The sequence below is a fragment of the Peromyscus maniculatus genome, chromosome 23 (genome assembly GCF_049852395.1).
Source record: "Peromyscus maniculatus bairdii isolate BWxNUB_F1_BW_parent chromosome 23, HU_Pman_BW_mat_3.1, whole genome shotgun sequence".
NCBI lineage: Eukaryota > Metazoa > Chordata > Mammalia > Rodentia > Cricetidae > Peromyscus > Peromyscus maniculatus.
In genome coordinates this window covers 44082817-44107440 of record NC_134874.1, presented here as the reverse complement: position 1 = coordinate 44107440, position 24624 = coordinate 44082817, and the positions used below count along the sequence as shown (strand labels likewise).

The following is a 24624-nucleotide window of genomic DNA, read 5'->3' as shown; positions in this document are numbered from 1 at the left end:
AAGAGCACTGACTGCTCTTCCAGAGGACCTGAGTTCAATTCCCAGCAACCACATGGTGGCTCACAACCTTCTATAATGAGATCTGGTTCATAATAAAAGAGGGAGGAGAAAAACCAAACTGTCTACAAAGTGAGTTCTGGGAGAGTCAGGACTATGTAGAGGGACCCAGTCTCAAAACAATGTTGACTTCAGGCCTGCACATGTGCACGCATGTACACACACACACACACACACACACACACACACACACACACGTTCCTTTTCAAGACCTTTCCTGTCCCTCCAAAGCCTGGCTATCTGCTGGCTGGATTCACAGAGTGACTCACCTTAGCACTGCTCAGACACCTCCTGTATGGAATGTTCTGGCATCCCCTTAGACCTCAGTGGGATCCAAGTTTGGACTTTAGCTTTACCCAGCTCTCCAGCTAACCCACCGCATGATGGAGGGTCTTCTCATCCACAAAGGTCTGTGTCCTAGGGGGCAGTATTCTCAGGACAGCAGCCCCTCCCTACTCATGCCCTGGCCACGAGGTGAAACTCCATCTCCCATCCCCAACAGTTCCTGTCATGAACAGGAACATAATGCAGGCCTGCCTTCCTCCCTGATGGGAGCCTGGGCTCCAGGCAGAAGAGGGGACATCAGGGCAGCTGAAGAGGTATCCACAGCCATCGTCCAGGCTCTGCTGCTCACCCAATAAAGCCAGAAAGCATAAGGAAGCATGCAGTGGGTGCCCTGACAACACACGGTGTGCGAGACCCAGCAGCGTGAAGCTAAGGAGGCAGGAGGGCCAGAACCCCAAGGTCGTCCTTGGCTACACAGTGAGTTAGACATGAACTTGGGCTACTGAGACCTTACCTCAAAAGGGAAAAGACAAAAAGAAAACAAAACCATGAGGGGGTAGTGATAGGAACCAGGAGGAACCTGCAGGAGGAGCCTGGCAGGAAGCAATCAGTGGGGATATTCCCTTAAAGGGTAGGTAGTTCTCTGGCCCTTCTGCTTTGCTTCCTGGTAAGGTGAGCATCTCTCCACACGCTCTCCACCCACAGTGATGTTCTCCCTCACCACAGACTAAAAGCCGTGGGGCCAGCCCACCACAGAGCAGTCCTCAGAAGCCTGAGCCCGAACAAATCTCTATTGTCGATTGCCTTGGGCCTTTTGTCACAGCGGTGAAAAGGAGACTAACACAGCCACTCACCAGATGCACACGTTCCGCTCTACTTGCCAAGACCCCCACCCTCCTCCGCTCTCGGGATAGTGAGACTGGCATTGCTAGCCAGCTGGGACATTAGAGAACAATGAGGGTCACTTTAGGAAAACAATCAGTGTGTGTGTGTGTGTGTGTGTGTGTGTGTGTGTGTGTGTGTGTGTGCAAAAGAACTTCAACATTACACGGCACAGAAACAAAGGGGAAAAACACAGCTGTGGATGAATAATTTTAATACCCTTCTTCTGTCAGGAGTGTATAGACTGAGACAGGAAAAATGCCATCAAAGAAGAGCCGAGCCGCCACCTCCACACTGGCCTAACTGGTAGTGACAGCAGCAGCAGCAGCCTCAGGGCTGGAGAAGGGGCAGCTCTGCCTTCTATGCCCAACCCCATGAACCTGCACACTAGTCACCCCATCACCCCACTTCTTTCTGAAGAAATGGCCAACCTCACAGGGCACAAATTTCTCTAGGAGAAAATCCCTCCAGCCACAGAAAAGAACCCCGTGTGAGTGACAAAAGATTGAAAAGAGACAGTGCTGGACACATGGCTCAGACATCAAAGGTGTGTTCAGCACTTGCAGAGGACCTGAGTTCAATTGCAAGCTCCCACAAAGGGTGGCTCACAACTTCCCGTCATGGCATCCAGGGATTCAGACGCCCTCTTCTGGCCTCTCTAGGCAGCTGCACTCATGTGCACAGACACACACAGAGAAACATACACATAGCCACATAACCCGTGCCATCGGGTGGTCCAGAGCTCCGGCTGTGAGTAATTAGACAGACCAGAGCCCCTCCTGTAGGGAAGAAGAAGCATTTGGCTAACTCCTGCCTCAGCCATAGCTTCAGACCACATAACACGGGGACTCAGTAGTCAAGCACCCAAGGAGCTTTTCTTCAGCTTCTGGGGACATTTCTTTTTTTTTTTTTTTTTTTTTTTTCGAGACAGGGTTTCTCTGTGTAGCTTTGCGCCTTTTCCTGGAACTCACTTGGTAGCCCAGGCTGGCCTCGAACTCACAGAGATCCGCCTGGCTCTGCCTCCCGAGTGCTGGGATTAAAGGTGTGCGCCACCACCACCCGGCGGACATTTCTTTTAACCCTGAAGATACCAGAGTGCCCTCAGTCACTGGGCAGGCATGGTCTGTTGGTATCTTCAGAAAAAAAATGCCAGGAGCTGACTTCACTGTATTGGATAGTCCATCTCTCTGCATTAATTCTCTGTCCCCCGGTGGCAGTGGGAAGAACTGGCCTTGGCAAGTCTTCGAGAGCTCAGCCGCCGCCTCAGGGAAAATAACTTGTCCTCCAGGACCCTGCGCAGCCCCACATTGTCCTTGCCACAGGGCAGGTGCGGCTTGGTGACTGGGAGCTGCCCTGTGAACATCTCCCACCGGCCCAGGGCATCCACAGCTGCATCAACCTGGACCAGCTCCTCTTCCGCCACTTCCCTCTCCAGGGCCTGGATACATGCATCCAGCCACTGTCCATACTCCTCGATGGCCTCCACGGGGCCCCCGAGTTTCAGCAACACTTCTGAGGCCACCAGAGAGCTCAGGCCATCCTCAGACCCCGGTTCAGGCCCTTCAGGGAAGACATGACTCCACGCATCAGGGGTTACTGGCTCTGATGGGCTGGTGACAGGCTCTGTGTCACTCTCGCAGCCCATGCCTGAGTCAGCACTGAAGGGCAGGGTGTCCTCTGACACAGACGGTTCCCCGGCCTCTTGGCCAGACCACATCTCCACCGTCGCCCGGGTCCAAGTGTGGAGTCTCTGTGGGAAGAGACATATATAGACTGGGGTTGCTGTTTAGTCAGGGAGCTGCTGGAGACCACCCCAGGGCCCGCAGGAGGCTGGAGCCCATAAGGGCCCTTGAGCTGGCCTATCTGAGGACTGGAGTCCAGGCCACAGCCGAGCTGGACCTCCCAACTCCCAGAAGGCACCTTTTACAGGCACTCGGCAAGCTAGTTATGTTAACCAGCCATTGCTCAGAGAGAAATTACATGAAGATTATAGTTAATCTGAACTTTGTGTGTCCTCGTGTGCATGCAAGTTGGGGGGGGGGGCACACACATGCATGTAGAGGTCAGAGGTCAACACCACACATGCTCATTTTGCACCTTGTGTTTTGAGACAGAGTCTCTCACTGAACCTAGAGCTCGCCATGGTTAGGCTGGCTGGGCAGCGAGCTTCCGGGGTCCTCCTGTCTCTGCCTCCCCAGCACAAGGGTTGATAATGGACACCACCACACCCAACTTCTTTGGGGCAGGGAAGGCTTCAAGACAGGGTTTCTCTGTGTAGTCCCAGCTGTCCTAGAACTCGCTCTGTAGACCAGGCTGACCTCGAACTCAGAGATCCGCCTGCCTCTGTGCGAGGATTGAAGGCGTGCACCACCACCAGCTGGCCATACCCAACTTTTTACATAGGTGCCAAGGATCCAAATTCAGGTCCTCATACTCCTAAGCCATCTTCCCAGCCCCTAGAGGTAAAACTTTGTTTTCCTCCTTTTTTAATTTTATTTATTTGTTTGTTTATTTTTTTCCCTTCTTTTTTAAAAAAATATTTAGCCAGGCATGTGGTACATGCCTTTAATCCCAGCACTTGGGAAGCAGGGGCAGGTGGATCTCTGTGAGCTTAAGGCCAGCCTGGTCTATAGAGTGAGTTCCAGGACAGATAGAGCTGTTCAGTTGAGGCCCTGTCTCAAGAAAACAAACCAAAAAAATGTATTTATTTTATATGTACATATATGTGCCTGAGTGCATATATGTGCACCCCATGCATGCAGGTACCCACAAGGCCAAAAGAGCTGGAATTAACTAGCAGTTGTAAGCCACTAGACATGGGTACTGGGAATCAAACTGCTCTCAACCACTGAGCTGTCTCTGTAGTTTGGAGTTAACCCTTTAAGCCAAAGGGAAGAGTCAGCACACTTTCCACCCCTGAATGCCACCTACTGTCAGCTGTGTTGTGACGTTAGCATCCTATGGTACATCCCAAGATGGACACCCTCGTGTGACAGGATGCAGCATGTCCCAACTCTGCTGTGAAGCTATGCCTAAGTTAGCTCTGTGTCCCCTATCAGAATCCCCAGGGACTGTCCTAGTGACAGTGAGCAGACTCCACCTCCTGTGACAGCCAGGAAGGCCAGAGTCCCTCAGGTCCCCATGCCCTATCCCCAGAAGGCCTTGGCCACCCCAGGGTGCCAACTCAGTCCCTGGCTTACTCTGACAGCAACTCTACCACAGACCTGCAGGGAGGGGCAGGATACCCCAGTTCAAAGGGGCCCTCGCCACCAAGGCTGAGTTTGACCCCGTGACTTGTCTTCTCAACTCTATATGTACACCATGGCACACCTGTGCATAAATAAATAAATGAATTAATGAGTTTCTAAAACTGAGGGGGAGCTGGAGAGATAGCTCAGCAGTTAAGAGTACTAGTTATTTTTCCAAAGGACCCAAGTTCGATTCCCGTCATCCACGTGGCATCTGTAACTCTAGTCTCAGAGGATCTTCTTCTGGCCTCCATAGGCACCAGGCACACAGATGGTGCACAGACATACGTGTAGGCAAATACACACGAAAATGAAAATCAATTTTTTTTTCCTTCGAGATAGGGTCTCACTATGTAGCCCTGGCTGTCCTGGAACTCACTATGCAAACCAGGCTGGCCTCACACTCACAGAGATCCATCTGCCTCTGCCTCCTGGGTGCTGGGATTAAAGGCGTGCACCACCACACCTGGCTGGCTAAATAAATCTTTATAAAAATTAAAAAAGAAAAAACTTGAGGGGAGGGAGGCTTCCCACACCGAGTAAGCTGAGCCTAGACGCTGAATACAGCCAATTTTTACACAGACAGGAATAGCTCCTCTCTGCACTGAAAACTTGAACTTGATTTCAACCAAAGGTGGACTTCAAATAAGAAAATCAGGCAGCACTTGCCTTTGATCTCGGAACCCTGAGCCAAGTGTCCTAGTTTGCAAACAAGCCTTCCCACGGGGATAAAGGGGGGTGCGGGTGGGATGTGGCAAGGAATGCTTGCAGCAATACTGCATGCTGACAGCAGAGGGCAGCATCCCCTCACCAGCTCAGCCAAGAAGGGCTCTGCGGCTGTTTACCCTTCTGGACACCAGCTTGGTGTGCATCCCCTTTCTCCCAGGGACTGTACTGCCTCTGGGTACAAGACCCCCCAGTGTCCACCAAGGAGCAAGGAGAGGAAAGAGGACATGGGGAAGATGTGGGGGAGGGGGCCCTCACCTGAGCTCTGTAAATACAGCGCTTCATGGGGGACCATTGCCCTCCTCCCCCACTGCAGCCTGACGTCACTGACACCACCCCGGGTGTTTCATCGGCCAGAAAAGCCTGCAGCCCCCTCCCCAGGAGTGATGGTGCATGCGTGTCCTTTGGTTCTCCTGCACACAGATCCAGGTCCTGAACCTGTCCCCTCCCACTGCCTTGGGGTGGCTGCCCCACACCCCACACACTCACCTTATACCTCTCCAGGAGCCTGAAACCCAGGAGGTGTTGCAGTTTCCGTAGGCAGATGGGACAGAGGTCTAGGGGCCTCCTTATGGCCTCATCCAGGCTAAGTGCACCCTGCAGGAGGCAGCGGAGCCAGCGACAGCTCCCCAGGCCCAGGAGGTGGCAGAGCTCATGGCAGGTGACCTGAGAAGAAATGACACCATGGCCTTGCCTCACAGTCTCAGCACCCAGTAACTCCCGCCCAGGGATACCTGAGCTGGCTGGGCAACCCTAGAAGTCCAGTACCTTGGGTAATGAAGATCCCTGGGCAGGATCCACGCATCCCCCGCACTGCATCCTCCCTGATGATAGATAGCTCTAAGAAGCCACACAGCATGAGGAAGCTTAGCAGCCAGCCAGACCAGGGACCAGATCCCAGAACCCTGTAGGTTCATGGCTGTGTGGCCTTGAACACTTAGGGTCTTTGAGCCTTGGTTTTCTCACTCCGTAAAGTGAAGGACTGTTGTGGCATATTATTTTAAGGTGTGTTACATTTGTTTATGCTGTGGAACATTTGTTTAATGATGCAAAGGTGTGTTGCATTCTTTTATGTTGCGTTTGTTTAACTCTGTGAAGCTGTGATAGTTTGCCTGTCTAAAACACCTGATTGCTCTAAGAGAGCTGAACGGCCAATAAGGAAGGAGGAGAAAGGATAGGCAGGGCTGGCAGGCAGAGAGAATAAATAGGAGGAGAAGCAAAGAACAAGGAGAGGAGGACACTAGGGGCCAGCCACTGAGTAAGAGTGAAAGTAAGATTACAGAAGTAAGAAAAGGAAAAAGCCACAAGCAAAACGTAGATGGGATAATTTAAGAAAAGCTGGCTAGAAATAAGCCAAGCTAAGGCTGGGCATTTATAAGAAAGAATAAGTTTCTATGTGATTTATTTGGGAGCTGGGTGGCAGGCCCCCAAAAGGGTCAAAGAGTTTAAAAACAAACAAACAAACAAACCATTTTGGTGTACCAACATGAGGCTCAAACTTCACATCTCCTTTAAGAGTTCTGCCTTGGGCTGGAGAGATGGCTCAGCGGTTAAGAACACTGACTGCTCTTCCAGAGGTCCTGAGTTCAATTCTCAGCAACCACATGGTGGCACAGAACCATCTCTAGTGGGATCTGATGCCCTCTTTTGGAATAAAGTGTACATGCAGATAGAGCATTCATATACATAAAATGAATAAATCTTTGGGGAAAAAAAGAGTTCTGCTTATGGCAAGCCCTTGAGCAGCAGGAACATAAAAAAAGCTAAGTTTAAAAAAAAAACCCACCTACAACTGGGTTGGAGAAATAGCTTAGAGGTTAAGAGCACTGGCTGTTCTTCCAGAGGTCCCAAGTTCAATTCCCAGCAACCACATGATGGCTTACAACCATCTACAATGAGATCTGGTGCCCTCTTCTGGCATGTAGGCATACATGCCAGATCACTGTATATATATATATATATATATATATATATATATATATATATATATATATATATATATATCTTTTTAAAAAATTAAGAAAATGGGGCTGGAGAGATGGCTCAGAGGTTAAGAGCACTGGCTGCTCTTCCAGAGGTCCTGAGTTCAATCCCCAGCAACCACATGGTGGCTCACAACCATCTATAGTGGGAGCTGGTGGCCTCTTCTGGTGTGTGTATACATAATAAATAAAAAAAAAAAAAATCTTTAAAAAAAAAAAAAAATTAAGAAAATGGTTATAGACAGTCATAGAAAGAAATAAGTAGATTAAAATAATATAGTCTTTAAAGAGACAGTAAAAGAAAAAAAACCACATAAAGATGGGAAATACACAGAGTCTGCATCCTGTATAGTATTGTGTCGATTTTGAATTTTTTGAATGCTGATAAGCAAAGGACAGTTGCTAAAAGACCTGGAATTGAAAGAGGGACTGATGACATAAACCAGCCTACATACTTTAGGAATGCCTTAACTTTAAAATGGAAGTCAAAAAATGTATTTGTTAAATGGAAATCAAAAACGCTTTGGAGGAGAGGTTTTGCTTTTGTTTCTACAGGAAATGAGAGGCTGTGAATTCCTTCCAGGTTAATATGGTTTGATCAGGAAAGACCTCTTAATCTTAACAGGTGATAAATATCAGCAAAGGTTACTGCTGGTCTTCCCAGGACTTGGCCATTATGTCAAATTTTCTCAGGGACCCTAAAGATGTCTTCCACTCACAGACAGCAGGAAGCAGTTTGGAGAGCATGGCACCCACATTCCCAAGAGGGGTGTGGGTGGCTTTTGGTTATTTGGTAGGTTATGAATGTGTGTTATCATTTAGGGGAATATAATATATTGATACAAATTTAAAGTTGCTTTTTACACTGTATATATGTTTCTACCCTGTTTAAGTTATTGTACCTATGCAGGTCATTTAAAAATATAAAATAAGTTCTAGTTTTTTAAAGCTATTACAAACTATTTAGGATAATCAAGAAACCTAAGTTAGTAGTCATCTATAACAATCAAATTTGTAAATATGTTAGACATGTTTTATAGATCATACAGAGATATATTTTAGATAGATAAATGGTCTTCAAACACTTCAAAGACTTATAGAGTATGGCATTTAGAATGTTTTATTAACTTGGGGCTTTTTATGACAATGAGACACATCTGCTCCTGGCAGCACCAATTTACTTCATAAGAGAATGATGAGCATTGAAGAAACTCCATAGGAGTTTACTTTCATTGTGGCAAGATTAGCCATTTGGTCAAGAAACTGCTTTTGCCTTGACTGCTGGATTGTGTGCCATACAGACCGGACATGCAGGACCCACAGGAACGTGACTGACGAACTTTGCCAAAACAAGGCAGGATAGTCCTTCAAATTTCGTGCTTCACTAAAAAGTCTGCTAGGTACTCTAGGCCTATAGGCTGAAGATGGATGACCCAACATTGCAGAGGGACTTTGGATGACTGTCTAGGCAGTCAGATGTCTCATTTCTAAAGTCTTGGAAGTTGCTTGCAATGCACTTCCTCTTTACTCAGGTAATATTATATCCTTCTGGGGTCTTGGATGGAGCTGAAGACTAGATAGTTATAGTTGGAGTTTCAATTATGAAAGAAAGTGAATTAGATGTAATTAGTAGTGTAGTGACTTTGGAGTCACTAAGATGGGATGGATGGTGAAGTGTTTTCTCTGAATTTGCTAAATGCAAATGGACTGAAAGTTGTAAATTAATTCTTGATAACTGTTTTTGTTGCATATAGTTAGTTGCACTATGTTAAAGTTAAAACCTTTCATTTTTATTTAGACAAAAAGGGGGAAATGTGGAATATTAAAGTGTGTTACATTTTTTTCTGCTGTTTTTGTTAACAGTTCAAAGACATATTACATTTGTTTTATTAAATAAAATGAACCAAGGGTCAGGAGGCTGAGTCAGTGACTAGCTGACAGGAAGTGGTAGGGAGAACCATATGTAGCTAGGGTTCTGAAGTGGAGGTTGAGCGGAAGGACACCTGGTTTTTCAGGAGACTCGAGCAAGGAGAAGAGGTGAGCTACTTGCTATTCAACCTCTCTGAGCCGGCAGAATTTCACCTCGACCTGTGACTTCTGAGTTCTATAAAGGGGTAGAGATCTAGATAAAGTTTCCTTTAGTGGCCATGGTAGAGCTGGCGCCTGAGGGACCAGAATTCCCGCCCGGCTGCGGCCAGTGCGGCTGAACGGATGCTGGGAGCTGCTGAGCTGCAGCTGCCCATTAGGACAGCAGTGGCTCAAGGGGCAGCCACTGAATTCAATGAAAAGCAAGGCCGTCCACCTTTTAGCCCTGACTCTGCCGGGGGCTCCTGGCTTTGATCGTCCCTGCCCATGCTCACCTTGCAGCACTGAACCATGCCCAGGGCGCTGAAGCACAGGGTCCGGCCTCCCTCGTGTGGCAGTGTCTCAGGGCCATCTGCTGCCGCCTCCAGCAGAGCTGGGTCTGGAACACTGGGCCCGGCCTGCAGGAACTCCCCAGAGAACCGAGCAAAGCTGCACACGCCCACTTCTGGGGAGAGGCCAGAAGAAGGGACAGTCATGGCTCAAGGGACCCATCCCAGCATTCCCTGCAGCCCAGGACAGCCCGAAGAGAAACTCATCCTCCGGCCCTGCCATGTGCAGTCAGCTCCGAGGACCATGCCCAGGCCTAGTGAGAACATAGGCTCAAGTTCGTGCACACAAATCACCCGGGGGCTGGGGCACATGTACACCACCCCCGGCATTGGTGGGCCTTGGGACCACACCACTCTGCCTCCTGGGCAAGAGTTGATAGAACCTCAGCTCACCATGCCCCGGAAGGAACCTGCCAAAGGTGAAGGTCCAGGCATCATGGGGGTACAAGTCAGCCAGTGTGAGGCCCAACACACACAGTGCATCTCCTGGCTTGTTGTTCTTCAAGAAGGACAGGATGCCATCTGCAGGAAGAAGGCTGGGGTCAGGGTGGGCAGAAGAGCCTCCCGTCTGTCTCTTGATCTGGCAGCCCCTCTCAAAGCTGGATGCTGACAAACTACATCCCTGGTAAGACCCAACCCAGAGCAGCTATATGACAGCCTGAGAGCCATGGGCCTGACATGAGAGCCAGGCCGTGGATCCCCAGGGCCCATCATTTCCGGGGTCTCTGTCTCCTGGGCCATGAGAGCCGATCTGGACACAGCAAGGCCATCGCCTTCCACGTGGAGAGGTTGAAAGAGCGGTCCGGGGCTGAGGACATCACTCAGAAAAGTGAGTAGAGTGTTCGCCATGCAAACACAAGAACCTGGCTCTGACTCCAGAACCCATGTAAGAAAGCTGCTCCCGGCTTGTAATCCCATCCCTGGGGAAGCAGAGACAGGTGGATCCCTGGGGTCACCGGCCAGTCCAACTAGCCCAATTAGCAAGTCCATGGCAGTGAGGGACCTGTCTCAAAAAACAAGGTTGTCAGTGACTGAAGAAGACCTAACCAAGATTGACCTCTGTTCTACACACACACACACACACACACACACACACACACACACACACACACACACAGAGGCAACAAGAAAGAACCCAGGAGGGAACAGGTAGCTGAACAGTTATCCCCAAAGTGCCCCACATCCACATCCCTAGGCCCTGGGAACATGCTGTCTCAAACAGCAAGAGGGACCTGCAGCTGCGATTACAGGTGTTAGGAGGACCAGGACTCTGCATTGTCCAGAGAGTCCGGGTCACAGCATGGTGTCTCAGCCATCGAGGGCAGCGGGAGGGAGAAGAGGGAGACCCAGGTGGCCAGGGAGGCCCTGGAAAGCCAAGAGATGGACTGCAAAGGGGGAGGGGAAGGGCACTAGACAGAATTGCTGCCCCAGCTCTGCTGTGGACAGGGGCGGAGAAGTCAATGGGGCCATGACCACCTTCATGAAGAGCAAGCTGGAGACCAACAGAAGACAGGGAAACTGCAAGCCACGGCTACAGAGGCATCCAGTGGAGCCCGTCCACAGCCTTACACAGCACAGGGAGGAAAGAGCATGCTGGAGCAACACACAGGCCAGTGAGGAAGGAAGAGGGAAGTCGGAGACTTCCGGGTACCGCCAACAGCATGCATCTCTGCGGGAGGGTGTCCCAGCTGCACCCCACTGAGTGGGTGGGTGGCTTTAAGCAAGTGTGGATCACACAGGGAGACGAGGGATGGGGGGGGTCGTTAATGGAGAACGGAGTAGTCCAAGTGAGGAGGACTGAGACTCAAGGAGGTGGATAGCGTGTAACCACAGGGCTTTGTGACCAGCACGAGACCATTATATTCGGGAGGACAGAGGCTGAGAGGGATGGAAGAGGGGCTGCCTGAGGGGTATGTTCACAGTCCAAAGTACAGGGTGATGTAGATCTGGTAACCGCAATGTGGGGTGCATTACTGTCCTGCAGAGATGGTCTAACCATGATGAGACTTTAAAAGTCTCAAAATGGCCAGGCATGGTGGCCAAGTCTTTAATGCCAGCACTCTGAAGGCAGCAAACAGGCTGTGAACTCCAGGCCAGCCAGGGCTACAAAACGTTAAAACAAAACAAAAGAAGTAAACTGATTTTTGACAGAATATTTGGTGTAACCAAAACTACTACAAAACTACCATACAAACATTTTTCTCAGTGTTTCTGGGGACCTGCATGTGCTATACAAGTGCTCTACCACTGAGTCACACCCCAGCCCCTCACTGGGGGATTCTAGGCAGGTGCTCTACCACTGAGCCACACCCCAGCCCCTCACTGGGGGATTCTAGGCAGGGGCTCTACCACTGAGCCACACCCCAGCCCTCACTGGGGGATTCTAGGCAGGTGCTCTACCACTGAGTCACACCCCAGCCCCTCACTGGGGGATTCTAGACAGGTGCTCTACCACTGAGCCACACCCCAGCCCCTCACTGGGGGATTTTAGGCAGGTGCTCTACCACTGAATCACACCCCAGCCCCTCACTGGGGGATCCTAGGCAGGTGCTCTACCACTGAGCCACATCCCAACCCTCTTTTTACTTTTTAAAACAGGTTGTTAGTATGTAGCTTAAGCTGGTGTCAACTCATTCTGTAGCCCAGGCAAGTCTAAAACCTTAAATCCTCCTGCCTTAGCCTGCACTACTCCCTTCACTGACCTCAATGAACTTTTCCTGAGCCAGACACCAGCTAAGAAAGCAGGGCCAGGAGAAGCCCGGCCCACAGTGCGATGAATCTGGGCTGCTCTTAGGCAGGAAACAGACCCTAGAGATAACTCCCTACTCTGTCTGCTGCCATTGAATTCCACACCCAACACAGGATGCAGACTGTCCCCAAGGGTCACAGAACAGCCCAGAAAAGAATCATGCCTTTGACATACATGGCCAGACATGGGGAAGAGAAAATCCCTCTGAAGGAAAACTATCCCAGGACATAGATTCTCCCAGGAAATGCTTTTCAAAAAAAGCATCCTATAGTGGGTAGCCATTCCAGCTTTGATCTGGAAGTTCCAACCCCCATTGAGGCTTCGGTAACTGTCACGCCTACAAGGCGGGGCCAAGAGAGGACCCTGAAGACCCGAGATCCAGATGTGCCGGCTCTCTTGGTTCCTGGACCCTGGACGCTGCAGGTAGACCGAGCAGAGAACACCTCCGGACTGCACTACGCCTTTCCCAGACTCTGTAAACTATCCCTTCACTTGTAAGTTACCCCACAAAATAAACCTCCCTTTTAACTACATGGAGTGGCCTTAATAATTTCACTAATATCATCCCACTATTAATCAAAACTAGTAAGTCTCTGGGCACTGCGGTGTGTACCTTTAATCTCAGCACTCAAGAAGCTGAGGCAGGAGGATCACAAGGTGAAAGCCAGCCTGGGCTACTGAGCTCCTGTCTTTAAAATCCACAAAAACGGATAAGAGTGGAAGAATTGCCTCAGTCCCAGAACCCTCATGGAGTCTCCCAGCCTCCTGTAACTCCAGTTCCATGGGATATGTTGCCTTCAAGCCTCTGGCATGCATGGGATCTACATAAACTCACACAAGCATACATGTATACACTTATATAAGAATAATGATTATTTTTAAAGCCAGAAGAGGAGATGGAGAGATGGCTCAGGCTTTGAAAGCACTGGCTGCTTTTTGCAGAGGACCTGGGTTCAGTCCCACCAGTAACTCATAACCATCTATAAGTCCAGTTCCAGGGGATCTAACGCCCTCTTCTGACCTTCTGACCTTGGCAGGTACCAGACATGAATGTGGTGTGTAGACATACGTGCAGGCAAACACTCATGCACATAAGAGAAAGTAAATAAGGCTTTAAAAGTCTTAAGTATATCTAAGTCGGGAGTGGTTGCTTGTGACTGGAATCCCAGCACCAGGGAGGCAGAGATAAGAGGACGCCTGGCGATCACTGGTTAGTCAGCCTGGCCGACTTGGAGAGACGGGGCTGGAGAGACGGCTCAGCAGTTAAGAGCACTGGCTCCTCTTCCAGAGGACCAGGGTTTGATTCCCGGCACCCACATGGCAACTGTCTGTAACTTCAGGTCCAAGGGATCAGGCACCCTCACACAGACAAACATGCAGGCAAAAGACCAACGCACACAAAGATAAAAATAAATCTTAAAAAAATTAAGAAAACAAAGTGTACAGCTCCTGAGGAATGATATCTAAGGTTGTTCTCTGGTTTACACACACACACACACACACACACACACACACACACACACACACACACACACACCACATCAAAAACATTCCCTCCCTTTGCAGGGCTCCTTCCTTCTCACTTTTCTTTCCAGAAGTATCTTTTTTTTTTCTTTTTTTTTTTTCTTCCTTTTTTTTCTGGAGCTGAGGACAGAACCCAGGGCCTTGTGCTTGCTAGGCAAGCGCTCTACCACTGAACTAAATCCCCAACCCCCAGAAGTATCTCTTGCTGCACAGTGGAGCCCCAGGCTGTCCCCCGACCTTGCCTCGCTCACCTGTATGAAGCTGGAGCCCATCAGTGTCCTGACTGGGTCTTGAGGAGCAGTGTATGGAGGCAGCGGCCACTGAGGGCAGGCACTTGACACGAAGGCCCAGGAAGAAAGCCTCTGCACAGCTTCGGAGGTGGTCCAGCAGGGGGCATCCCAGCAGCCCCTCACTCAGATCTAGTGAATAGAGAGACATCAGCCTGTCAGGACCTCCTGCCCAGTGAGCCTCGCTCATGCTGGCCCCTTGGGTGAAAAAGGCCAGTTTCCTGACAGGGCAGGGATCACAGTCCTACACGGTAACTCAGGGTGGGTGAAGGCATCTAAGCTGACCAGAAGAGGACAGCTGGCATAGCTAGACGCTAACAGGTCCCAGGCCAAGAGAAGGGTAGCCTGGCTAGGGCAGGGGGACACCAGCTGGCAGCGGTGAGCCAGGGTATCTGGAGCAGGGAAGGGCTGCTGGAGGGAGGGGCATAGCTCACTGTATGCTACTTGGACAGGGCACAGATCTAGGGTGGAAATAAGGAGTGAGTGGCTGCAGGGTCCCCAACACTGCTGGGGCTCAGTTGATAGAAAGCTTACCAAGCACTCACAGGACTGTGGATTCCATCCCCATCACTGTGCACACTGGGCATGGTGGTGCACACCTGTAATCCCAGCACTGCACACACTGGGCATGGTGGTGCACACCTGTAATCCCCATCACTGCACACACTGGACATGCTGGTGCACACCTGCAATCCCAGCACTGCACATGCTGGGCATGGTGGTGCACATCTGTAATCCCAACACTGCACACACTGGGCATGGTGATAAACACCTGTAATCCCATCACTGCACATGCTGGGCATGGTGGTGCACACCTGTAATCCCAGCACTGCACACGCTGGGCATGGTGGTGCACACCTGTAATCCCAGCACTGCACACGCTGGGCATGGTGGTGCACACCTGTAATCCCAACACTGCACACACTGGGCATGGTGGTAAACACCTGTAATCCCATCACTGCACATGCTGGGCATGCTGGTGCACACCTGTAATCCCCATCACTGCACACGCTGGGCATGCTGGTGCACACCTGTAATCCCCATCACTGCGCATGCTGGGCATGGTGGTGCACACCTGTAATCCCAGCACTGTACACACTGGGCATGCTGGTGCACACCTGTAATCCCAGCACTGCACACACTGGGCATGGTTGTGCACACCTGTAATCCCAACACTGCACACACTGGGCATGCTGGTGCACACCTGTAATCCCCATCACTGCACACGCTGGGCATGGTGGTGCACACCTGTAATCCCAACACTGCACACACTGAGCATGGTGGTGCACACCTGTAATCCCATCACTGCACACGCTGGGCATGCTGGTGCACACCTGTAATCCCCATCACTGCACACGCTGGGCATGGTGGTGCACACCTGTAATTCCAGCACTGCACACGCTGGGCATGGTGGTGCGTACCTGTAATCCCCATCACTGCACATGCTGGGCATGGTGGTGCACACCTGTAATCCCAGCACTGTACACACTGGGCATGCTGGTGCACACCTGTAATCCCAGCACTGCACACACTGGGCATGGTTGTGCACACCTGTAATCCCAACACTGCACACACTGGGCATGCTGGTGCACACCTGTAATCCCCATCACTGCACACGCTGGGCATGGTGGTGCACACCTGTAATCCCAACACTGCACACACTGAGCATGGTGGTGCACACCTGTAATCCCATCACTGCACACGCTGGGCATGCTGGTGCACACCTGTAATCCCCATCACTGCACACGCTGGGCATGGTGGTGCACACCTGCAATCCCAGCACTCAGGAGGTAGAGGCAGGAGGGTCAGGAGTTTAAGGTCATAATGAGTTCAGGGCCAGCCCAGAGGACGGGATGGAGAGATGGCTCAATGGTTGAGAGCACATACTGCTCTTGTAAAGGACCCAGGTTCAATTCCCAGCACCCATGTTGGGCAGCTCACAGCTGCTTATAACTCCAGCTCCAAGGGGATCAGACATCTCTGGCCTCTGAAAGCACATGTGCTCACCTGCACAAACCCACTCACAGACACAAATACACATATTTAAAAATAAGAAAGAATGGAAAGAGGAGGGGGGCAAAAGACAGGTCTTAGGCTCACCCTAGCCCTCCTACCCAGACCCAACAGATGACATGGACAGAGGGGCTGGACTCTGAAGTGGCCATGAGCAGTCTGCAGGCTCTGGGATGCAGGGCAGCAGGTACCACAGCACCTGTGGCACTCTGGTCTAAGCAGCAGGGAGGAACTGCTGGAGAACCCAGGCTGACCACTGAGGTGCCATTCTAAGGGCGGGACAAAGCAGAGTATGGCAGTGTCTCAGAAAGTAGGTGCCCCCTGTCCTCTGTGACAAAGCTAATAGCCACAGTGCCCTGTGTGTCCCTCTGCCGGCTAGGGCCCTCCTAACTTTGGTATACTGAGAACACAGGGCCAGCTTGTCCCCCTGCCTCTCTGCACCTGGCTGAGCCATATTCTCAGCCCTGGTGCCCCACTTCCTCTAGTGTCTGCCTGATGAGGAGACCTGAAGGAGTCCTGGGGACCCCCAAGTCCCCTCCATGCCCAGTGCAGTGTCTTCGAAGAGATCACGAGGCCAGCTGGACTTGCCTTCACATCTCACCTCGTCCAGAACCTAGCTCTTCCACCAGCTGGGAAGCCAGCAACATCTCCAACCTCAGCTTTCAGCCTGTGAAATGAGGGGCCCCTGCCCTCAGCACCCACAGAGCACCCACCGCTCCCCTTAGCACCCAGCATAGGTGTAGGGCAATGTAGGTTATGACCAGGTCATGACAAGGACTATGAGCACACATCTGAATGACCCATACAGATAGAATGGGGAATCCTAAAAGGGCAAGCCACTTTGTCCCACCTGAGTACCCAGCAGACCCCAAGCCATCTCTTTCAAGTCACCTCTGCCTGGGGCTGTTTCCTACTGGGAGATTCTAGGCAGGGGCTCTACCACTGAGCCACACCCCAGCCCCTCACTGGGGGATTCTAGGCAGGTGCTCTACCACTGAGCCACACCCCAGCCCCTCACTGGGGGGATTCTAGGCAGGTGCTCTACCACTGAGCCACACCCCAGCCCCTCACTGGGGGATTCTAGGCAGGGGCTCTACCACTGAGCTACACCTCAGCCCCTCACTGGGGGATTCTAGGCAGGTGCTCTACCACTGAGCCACACCCCAGCCCCTCACTGGGGGATTCTAGGCAGGGGCTCTACCACTGAGCCACACCCCAGCCCCTCACTGGGGGGTTCTAGGCAGGGGCTCTACCACTGAGCCACACCCCCAGCCCCTCACTGGGGGATTCTAGGCAGGGGCTCTACCACTGAGCCACACCCCAGCCCCTCACTGGGGGGTTCTAGGCAAGCGCTCTACCACTGAGCCACACCCCAGCCCCTCACTGGGGGATTCTAGGCAGGTGCTCTACCACTGAGCCACACCCCAGCCCCTCACTGGGGGATTCTAGGCAGGTGCTCTACCACTGAGCCACACCCCAGCCCCTCACTGGGGGATTCTAGGCAAGTGCTCTACCACTGAGCCTTGATTGCTGAGCCAAGCCCCCCTCCCAGGAGCCCTGATGGCTCCAGCCCAGCTCTCCTACCTATGGGCTGCAGATAAATGTGTTTCCGGGCCAGGCTCTGCTTCCGGAGCTGCAGGGAAGCATGAAAGGTTTCAAAATCCTCAGGGGCCTCTGGGCGACTCAGGAGCCAGTCAAAGGCTGAGTGGATGAGCAGTGTGCTGAAGAGGGTCCGGTGCGGGTTGTAGGCTTCAGACAGGAAGAGTCTCTCCGATGGGGAGAAGGCTGAGGTGTAGAGCTGCTTCAGGGCCAGATCGCAGGAGATCAGGGCATCCTTCAGGGCCCGGGGCCCAAAGCTGAACTCCTGGGGGGGTCTGCACTGCAGCATGGTGTGTGTGTGGCCCCTGGCCACTCCCTGGAGCTCCTTCTCTGGCCCATGAATCTCCCAGGGGACAGCCACGGTCTCTTCCAGAACCTTCCCTCAGGCTGATGGAGTAGCTACTCAGGGCTCCCAGGAGACGGACACTGAACCGACAGACCGTGTGGCTCAGTTCTGCCTTGTGCTGGAACTTCTCCGCTGACACCCTGCAGAGGACACAGGAGGCACCATGGTCACTGTCCTGAGCACAAATGACTCTCTCAGACAAGAGGCAGTTTTCTATGAACTGGAGTCAGAATGACGCCATCTACGCTAGGAGGTAGCATTCCCCCAGCCAGGTCAGAAGGGATGCGTGCGTGCGTGCGTGCGTGCGTGCGTCCATGCACGCAAGCCTGTGGACACCAGAGGTTGACATCAAGTCTGTCACTCTCCACCTTACTTTTGGAAAAAGAGTCTCTCACTGACTGAACCTGGAGCTTAGAACCTCAACCAAGCCGACTGGCTAACAAGTCCGCAGACACGCCACCTCAGTTTTTCGTATGGGTGTCGAGGATCCAAACTCAGATCCCCAGGCTTGTGTGACAAGTGCTCTACCCACTGAGCCATCTCCCCACCCCAGAACTGAATCCAGAGGCGCCCTATTTCCTCATAGAGGTGTATTTCCACAGGACCCCAATTCTGCTTTGAGCCCTCAGAAGCAAGGGGCATGTAAAGAAGGCGGCTACCCTTCAAGGCTAGGAGGGCGCCTTCAGAAAAGCCGGAGCCTGCTCCTCCTGCTTTTCACACTCACAAAAACTCACCCTGCTCCCTCAAGGAGGTGCCCAGACCTTCCTTCCAAACCATAGCCTTCCTTTCAAGAGCCCTTCCGTGCACCCAGGGGCTGTCCTCTGGGGGGGAAGGCAGCCCAGTGTCTCCCAGATTCTGGTTTCTAGACTGTTAGTAAGGCTCTAAGACTCACATCTAACAGTCAAGAGCCAGCCTGGGTGCGGGACACAGCGGACTGTAACTGGAGGCCAGGCGGACAGGCGGAGGGGCTGCTAGCTGCTGTGGTCACTGTCAACCAGAGTCCTGCCTGGGAGTGAGGGCTGTCCCGTGAGTGCCTTCATCGGGTCAGGCTTGGCTCCGGCAACAGGCTGCTTTGGGCTTCATTTTGCATCTCAGCGTGGTCAGCTCGGCATGATGCTGCTTGCCTTTCCTCCCAAGCATGGTCAGCTCCCAGAGGGGAGGAGGCATGCAGCCCCAGAGGCCCCGCAGGCTGCTAAGCACCTGACTCCTCACACATCTCACCAACCTATTTTTGTTTCCGGATGCCAATCACACCACCTACTTAAAACTTGCTCTGCCCCAGACCTGCTCACAAACACAGCACCCCGAGCTTAAGCCAGGAGCTGTGCCTCTGAATTGCCCCTCCAGGTTGTAGCTACTTCATCTTTCCTTCCTTCCTTCCTTCCTTCCTTCCTTCCTTCCTTCCTTCCTTCCTTTCTTTCTTTCTTTCTTTCTTTCTTTCTTTCTTTCTTTCTTTCTTTCTTTCTTCCTTTCAGTGCTAGAGATGGAACCTGTGTCCTGATACAGGCTAGGTAAACCCTATCGATGAGCCATACCTATAACCCCTCACTGGGGGATTCTAGGCAGGTGCTCTACCACTGAGCCACACCCCAGCCCCTCACTGGGGGATTCTAGGCAGGGGCTCTACCACTGAGCCACACCCCAGCCCCTCACTGGGGATTCTAGGCAGGGGCTCTACCACTGAGCCACACCCCAGCCCCTCACTGGGGATTCTAGGCAGGGGCTCTACCACTGAGCCACACCCCAGCCCCTCACTGAGGGATTCTAGGCAGGGGCTCTACCACTGAGCCACACCCCAGCCCCTCACTGGGGGATTCTAGGCAGGTGCTCTACCACTGAGCCACACCCCAGCCCCTCACTGGGGAGTCTAGGCAGGTGTTCTACCACTGAGTCACACCACTTGTCTCAGAATTACTCCTGCAACTTGAAATGGTCTATGTGTTATTTCTCTGGAGTAGCCCAGGAGGTTCTACCTCACAGTTTCCTCAAGAGGAGAAAAGAAGGGAGACCCTGGTATTACAGGCATTCTGAATCACTCTGATCAACATCTTATCTACCTCATCTGCCATTCTAAAGATCCCTCAGGAGCTGGGTGGTGGTGCATATCTTTAATCCCAGCACTCAGGAGGCAAAGACAGGCAGATCTCTGAGTTCTAGGCCAGTCTGGTCTATAGAACAAGTTCCAGGACAGCCAGGACCAGAGAAACTTCTGTCTTGAGGGAAAAAAAGGAAGGAAGGAAGGAAGGAAGGAATGATGGGGGGAAAGAAGGGAAGGAAGGGAGGGAGGAGGGAGGGAGGGAGGAAGGAAGGAAGGAAGGAAGGAAGGAAGGAAGGAAGGAAGGAAGGAAAGAGAAAATCCTTTGGGATCTGTGGAGGCCCAAATTACTCAGGGTCTGAGAATCTAGGCTACAGTAGGGCTACATAAGGGGATGATTTGACCACGGATGTGGTTACCAGGTGTTTGGAAGGGTCTGCACTTGGCTGTGTGGTGTACTTTGATCTAGCAAGGGGGAGGTCTTTTACCCCGCCCCTTGGCATTGTTATAAAAAGACCTTTTGAGTAAATGGAAAAGGCCATTGGGTATATGTCCCAGGTCTTCCCGAAGCTATCCTGTGTTTCTGTCTTTCTTCTTGTTATCTAGGTCTCTCTTTCTATCTAATATTTTTTATCCCTCTCTCTTCCTCATAGGAACCCTTGAAAAGGTGGGAGCTGGCCTCCCACAGGGACCATTTTGTATGTGTGTGTGTGTGTATGTGTGTGTTTGTATGTGTATGTGTGTGTATATATGTGTGTTATGTGTGTGTATGTGTATGTATGTGTGTGTGTGTGTGTGTGTGTGTGTGTGTGTGTGTGTGTACTTGCACACCTGGAAGCCAGAGGTCAATGTCAGGTATCCTCCTCAGTCATGCTCCACGTTATTTTTTGAGGCAGGGTCTCTCACTGAACTTGAGGCTCACTAATTCAGCTAGACAGGCTGGCCAGCGAGCTCTGAGGATCCTCCCGTCTCCACCTCCCCACAACAGTGCTACGGTTACAAATGTGGACCACTACACCTGCTTTTATAGGGTCTGATACCCACTGAGCCATCTCCCCAGCCCAAGACCATTTTTAATCCAACACTTTGTTCACCCTCTATGACAAGCTTAAAGTGTGGTTATCAATATTCACCCATCTTATTGCCAAATAAACTGAGGCTTGGAGAGGCGAAGCCAACTGTCCAGGGTTGCACAGCTTCCTTGGATCCTGACTACTGATTTAGTTCCCTCTAATCTTGACTTGTGGACCCTCTCCTACCCACAGGGTCTTCCCTGTCAGCATCCGGTTCCCCTCTTACCACCACACATACCAGTCAGGGGCTTCGCTGCTGCCAAAAGCCCCTGCTCAGGCAAAACCACAGAAAATGAGAGTTTATCGTTGGTGAGACAGGGTCTCACTATGTAGCCCAGGCAGGCCTGGATTAAGTCTCCTGCCTCAGCCTCCTAAGGGCTGGGGTTACAGGCATGTTCCACACACCCAGCTCACAAGAGCTTGCTTTTTACCAAAAGTTCACTGGCTCGGCCATGTTCATCCCAGTACCAGCTGTTTCAGTTCTGACCCCTGCCTCCTACTCGGGAGGGCTGCTCGTGTACCCACACGCATGCTCAGAGCACCTTGACGGGAGGAAGCCCAACCAGAAAATCACCCCGGTGTTCTGCTCCATGCAGAGCACCATGGGGCAGCCCCCCCCCCCCAATTCAGGGTTTGGAGGAATGGAACACACACCAGATGACACTGGATGGATGCTACATGTACTAGGGTGGCTGAGGCAGGAGGATCACCACGAGTTTGAGGCCAGCCTGGAAGACCCTATCTCACAAAAAAAAAAAAAAAAAAAAAAAAAAGCAAGACCAACAAGTAGGAAAACAAATAGCATCAGAGCATGATGGGATGTGGGATGGGGGGTGAGGACCACCTCCCAACTGGGACTGGAGGCTGGGTCTGAGTTGGGCACCAGAGTAAGCAAGTCTCTCTGTCCCTTCTCATGTCTTTCTCTGGGGCCTGGTAGCCTGGATGTCTACACAGACAGCATTTCCTCTCAAACAGCCCTTGTGGCCATATCATCGGCTGGGTTCTTAGAAGACGCCCCCATCCCCACTCCTGGCCACTACCTCAGTCTTTCCGTCTTGTGTGTCAAGTCTTCACAAGGCCACACACTTCACGTAGAGACAGAAGCTGCAGGAAGTGGTCCTAGCAGCCGAAGCAGCCACAGAAAAAGCTGCAGGGACTGTGAAGGGCCACCCCACTCGGCCCACCCGCCTGCCCACCCTCTCAGCCATGCCGATCGTCCTCAGAATCAAACGTCCAAGATGGCCCCGAGCTGTCCTCTGTGTCTGTCATGGTCTGTCGCCATCCCCTGCTAATCATCATGACAGTGGCTGGCCCGCAGCCTGCCCATGTCCCACGGGCCTTGAGACCTCAAAGAGCGAGGGATACTGTCGTTTCAGATAGGGAACATGGAGCTCAGAAACACTCGTGGTTGGTCATGGGTCACAGGGAGAGACAGGAGGTCCTGGGGTCCAAGCCATGAGCTCCCTGCAGTTCTCAACCTGTGGGTCCTGACCCCCAGAGATCACCTATCAGACGTTCGCATTACAATTCATAACAGTAACAAAATTACACTTATGATGTAGCAGCAAAATAATTATGTGGTTGGTGCTCTCTACAACATAAGGAACTGTATTAAAGGGTCGCAGCATAAGGAAGGTTGAGAACCACTGTCCTAGAGGACGGCTGTCTCGTGATGAGAGGACACGTACTCCAAAGAAATGGTTTCTCTCCCCGGCTGCTCTACCTCAATTCCTTCTCTCTGTGGTGCCTCCCTCCCTGTCGTGTTTTCCTCAAACCCTGGGGCAGCATGCATATCCTTGCTCAGGCTCTAGCTCCCCAGAGAGGCAGCTTGAGGTGACCAAGATAGGGTCACCCAACTCCCGCATACTTGTTCACCTCCCTTATTTATATTTTTATTTTGAGACAGGGATTTATCATGTAGTTTGGACTGGCCTCGAACTTGCAGTAATTCTCCTGCCTCAGCCTTCCAAGGGCTAGAATTACAGGCTTGCCTCACCATATCCAGCAGATGCCTGCCCTTTGGACAAGAATCAAGCTTGCTCCTTATTATTCTGGAGACTACAAAAACGCCCAGCAGCTGCAGCCGGTTCATTTACTGAGGGCCAATCTTCAAGGCGGCTTAAGCAGCCCCAGGGAGAAGGAAATACAGGATAGGAAGCGCCTGGAGAGCGGAAACCGGGCTTAGACGGCTGGGGGAGGAGTCCCCTGTGCAGACCCTACCCTCGCTTGTGAACCCCAGATTCCAACCCAGTTCCCTTCCAGGCAGTGTGAAAGGTCTATGCGGCTGAGCTTTGGACAAGTTTGGAGTCTTCCTGCACCAGCTCTTTGGACTGACAGGTAGCCCGACTCTCCTGGAGCTGTGACATCACCCAGCGGTCACTCCCACCCCTCCCAGACACGGGCTGAGGAGCAGCCCGGTAGCTAGCGAGAGACTTCGCCTCTCTGGGGACATCCCACAACAGCCAGCCAGTCCTTGCTGGGAAATGCCTTCGTCTGGGAGCTTTCCCACAGCCTGATTGCCTCCTATCTGAAGATGTCAAGGCTGTTTGACCCGGGGAGCAGCTGGCAGGGAGTGGGCACCCCGCCCCTTGGGAACCCAGCTCCCAACTATCTGGAACCTGACCACCAGCGTGACATGTATCAAATCCCGGTCCCCGGAGCTCACCTCTATCCAAGTCCACGGTGAGCATCCCGCGGTCCCCGGCACAGGGACACGCCGCCACCACCCGGACGTCCCCCTGGCTTGTGCCGGCTGCAATTCCCACTCCGCAGCACCACCTGCACCCACCCCGGGCATCAGGCCCCTGCCAGGTCCCTTCCTAGTCCCCGCTCCTGTGGCTGCTCTCAGCGCGTCCCCTACCTCGCAGCCCGGTGCCCTCCGGAGCTGCCCTAGAGCAGCTTGGTGTGCGAGCCAGAGGGACCAAACTGTCCCCGGTGTGACGTCAGCACGCGAGGCAGGGACTGAAGCGGGATCAGGTGGAAAGTGCGAGCGAACGGCGGGTAGGAAACGGTAGGAAACGGTGCCACACCCTCCCCAGTGGCGCTCAGACTTCTGATGTCTGCTCAAGAGCACGTGGGACACTGACACTCCCAGCGACACGTGCTTCAGAGGAGCTCATCTCCTAGCCCGAGGAGGAGAAGCCGGCACAGCCAGGCCAGCCTAGGACACGAGAGGAAAACTCAACCGCGGTTGGGGGTGGGGGGCATGCCTGTAATCCTAAAACTGACACTGAGACAGACGGATTGAGGGCTCCCAGCCGATCTGAGCTATATATAGTGAGACGCTATCTCAAACACAACAAAGCCAAAACCAAACAAACACATAAGAAAAAAAAAAAAACTAGGCAAGAATGCCTGTCTACCCAGCACAGGGTCCTGGGTTCAAAGCACAGCACTGCATAAAC

At 52.2% G+C, this 24624-nt stretch overlaps 1 protein-coding gene across 2 annotated transcripts; it reads right to left on the bottom strand.

Moving 5' to 3' along the window:
• Positions 1 to 1421: 1421 nt before the first annotated feature.
• On the bottom strand, positions 1422 to 24217 carry Amz1 (archaelysin family metallopeptidase 1). Of its 2 annotated transcripts, none has more exons than XM_042268100.2 (7): positions 24081 to 24217; positions 17752 to 18252; positions 14119 to 14286; positions 9988 to 10116; positions 9541 to 9710; positions 5688 to 5864; positions 1422 to 2974 (listed from the first exon to the last, which is right to left on the bottom strand). In XM_042268100.2, exons 2-7 carry the CDS (start codon positions 18053 to 18055, stop codon positions 2417 to 2419), a joined length of 1506 nt encoding a protein of 501 aa, XP_042124034.1. In that variant the 5' UTR covers positions 18056 to 18252; positions 24081 to 24217; the 3' UTR covers positions 1422 to 2416. The 2 variants fall into 2 exon arrangements, with proteins under 2 accessions (XP_042124034.1, XP_042124036.1); XM_042268102.2 differs by having other exon boundaries at positions 23886 to 24150.
• Between the last annotated feature and the right edge of the window lie 407 nt (positions 24218 to 24624).

Excerpts from the sequence above, each read along its gene's own strand:
- Amz1 (XM_042268100.2), bottom strand. The coding sequence starts at position 18,055 with ATGCTGCAGTGCAGACCCCCCCAGGAGTTCAGCTTTGGGCCCCGGGCC. Across the intron at positions 9,711-9,987 it reads CAGGTTCCTTCCGGGGCATG|AAGTGGGCGTGTGCAGCTTT; the intron begins GTGAGCTGAGGT and ends GCCTCTCCCCAG. Across the intron at positions 5,865-9,540 it reads GCATGGTTCAGTGCTGCAAG|GTCACCTGCCATGAGCTCTG; the intron begins GTGAGCATGGGC and ends ATTTCTTCTCAG.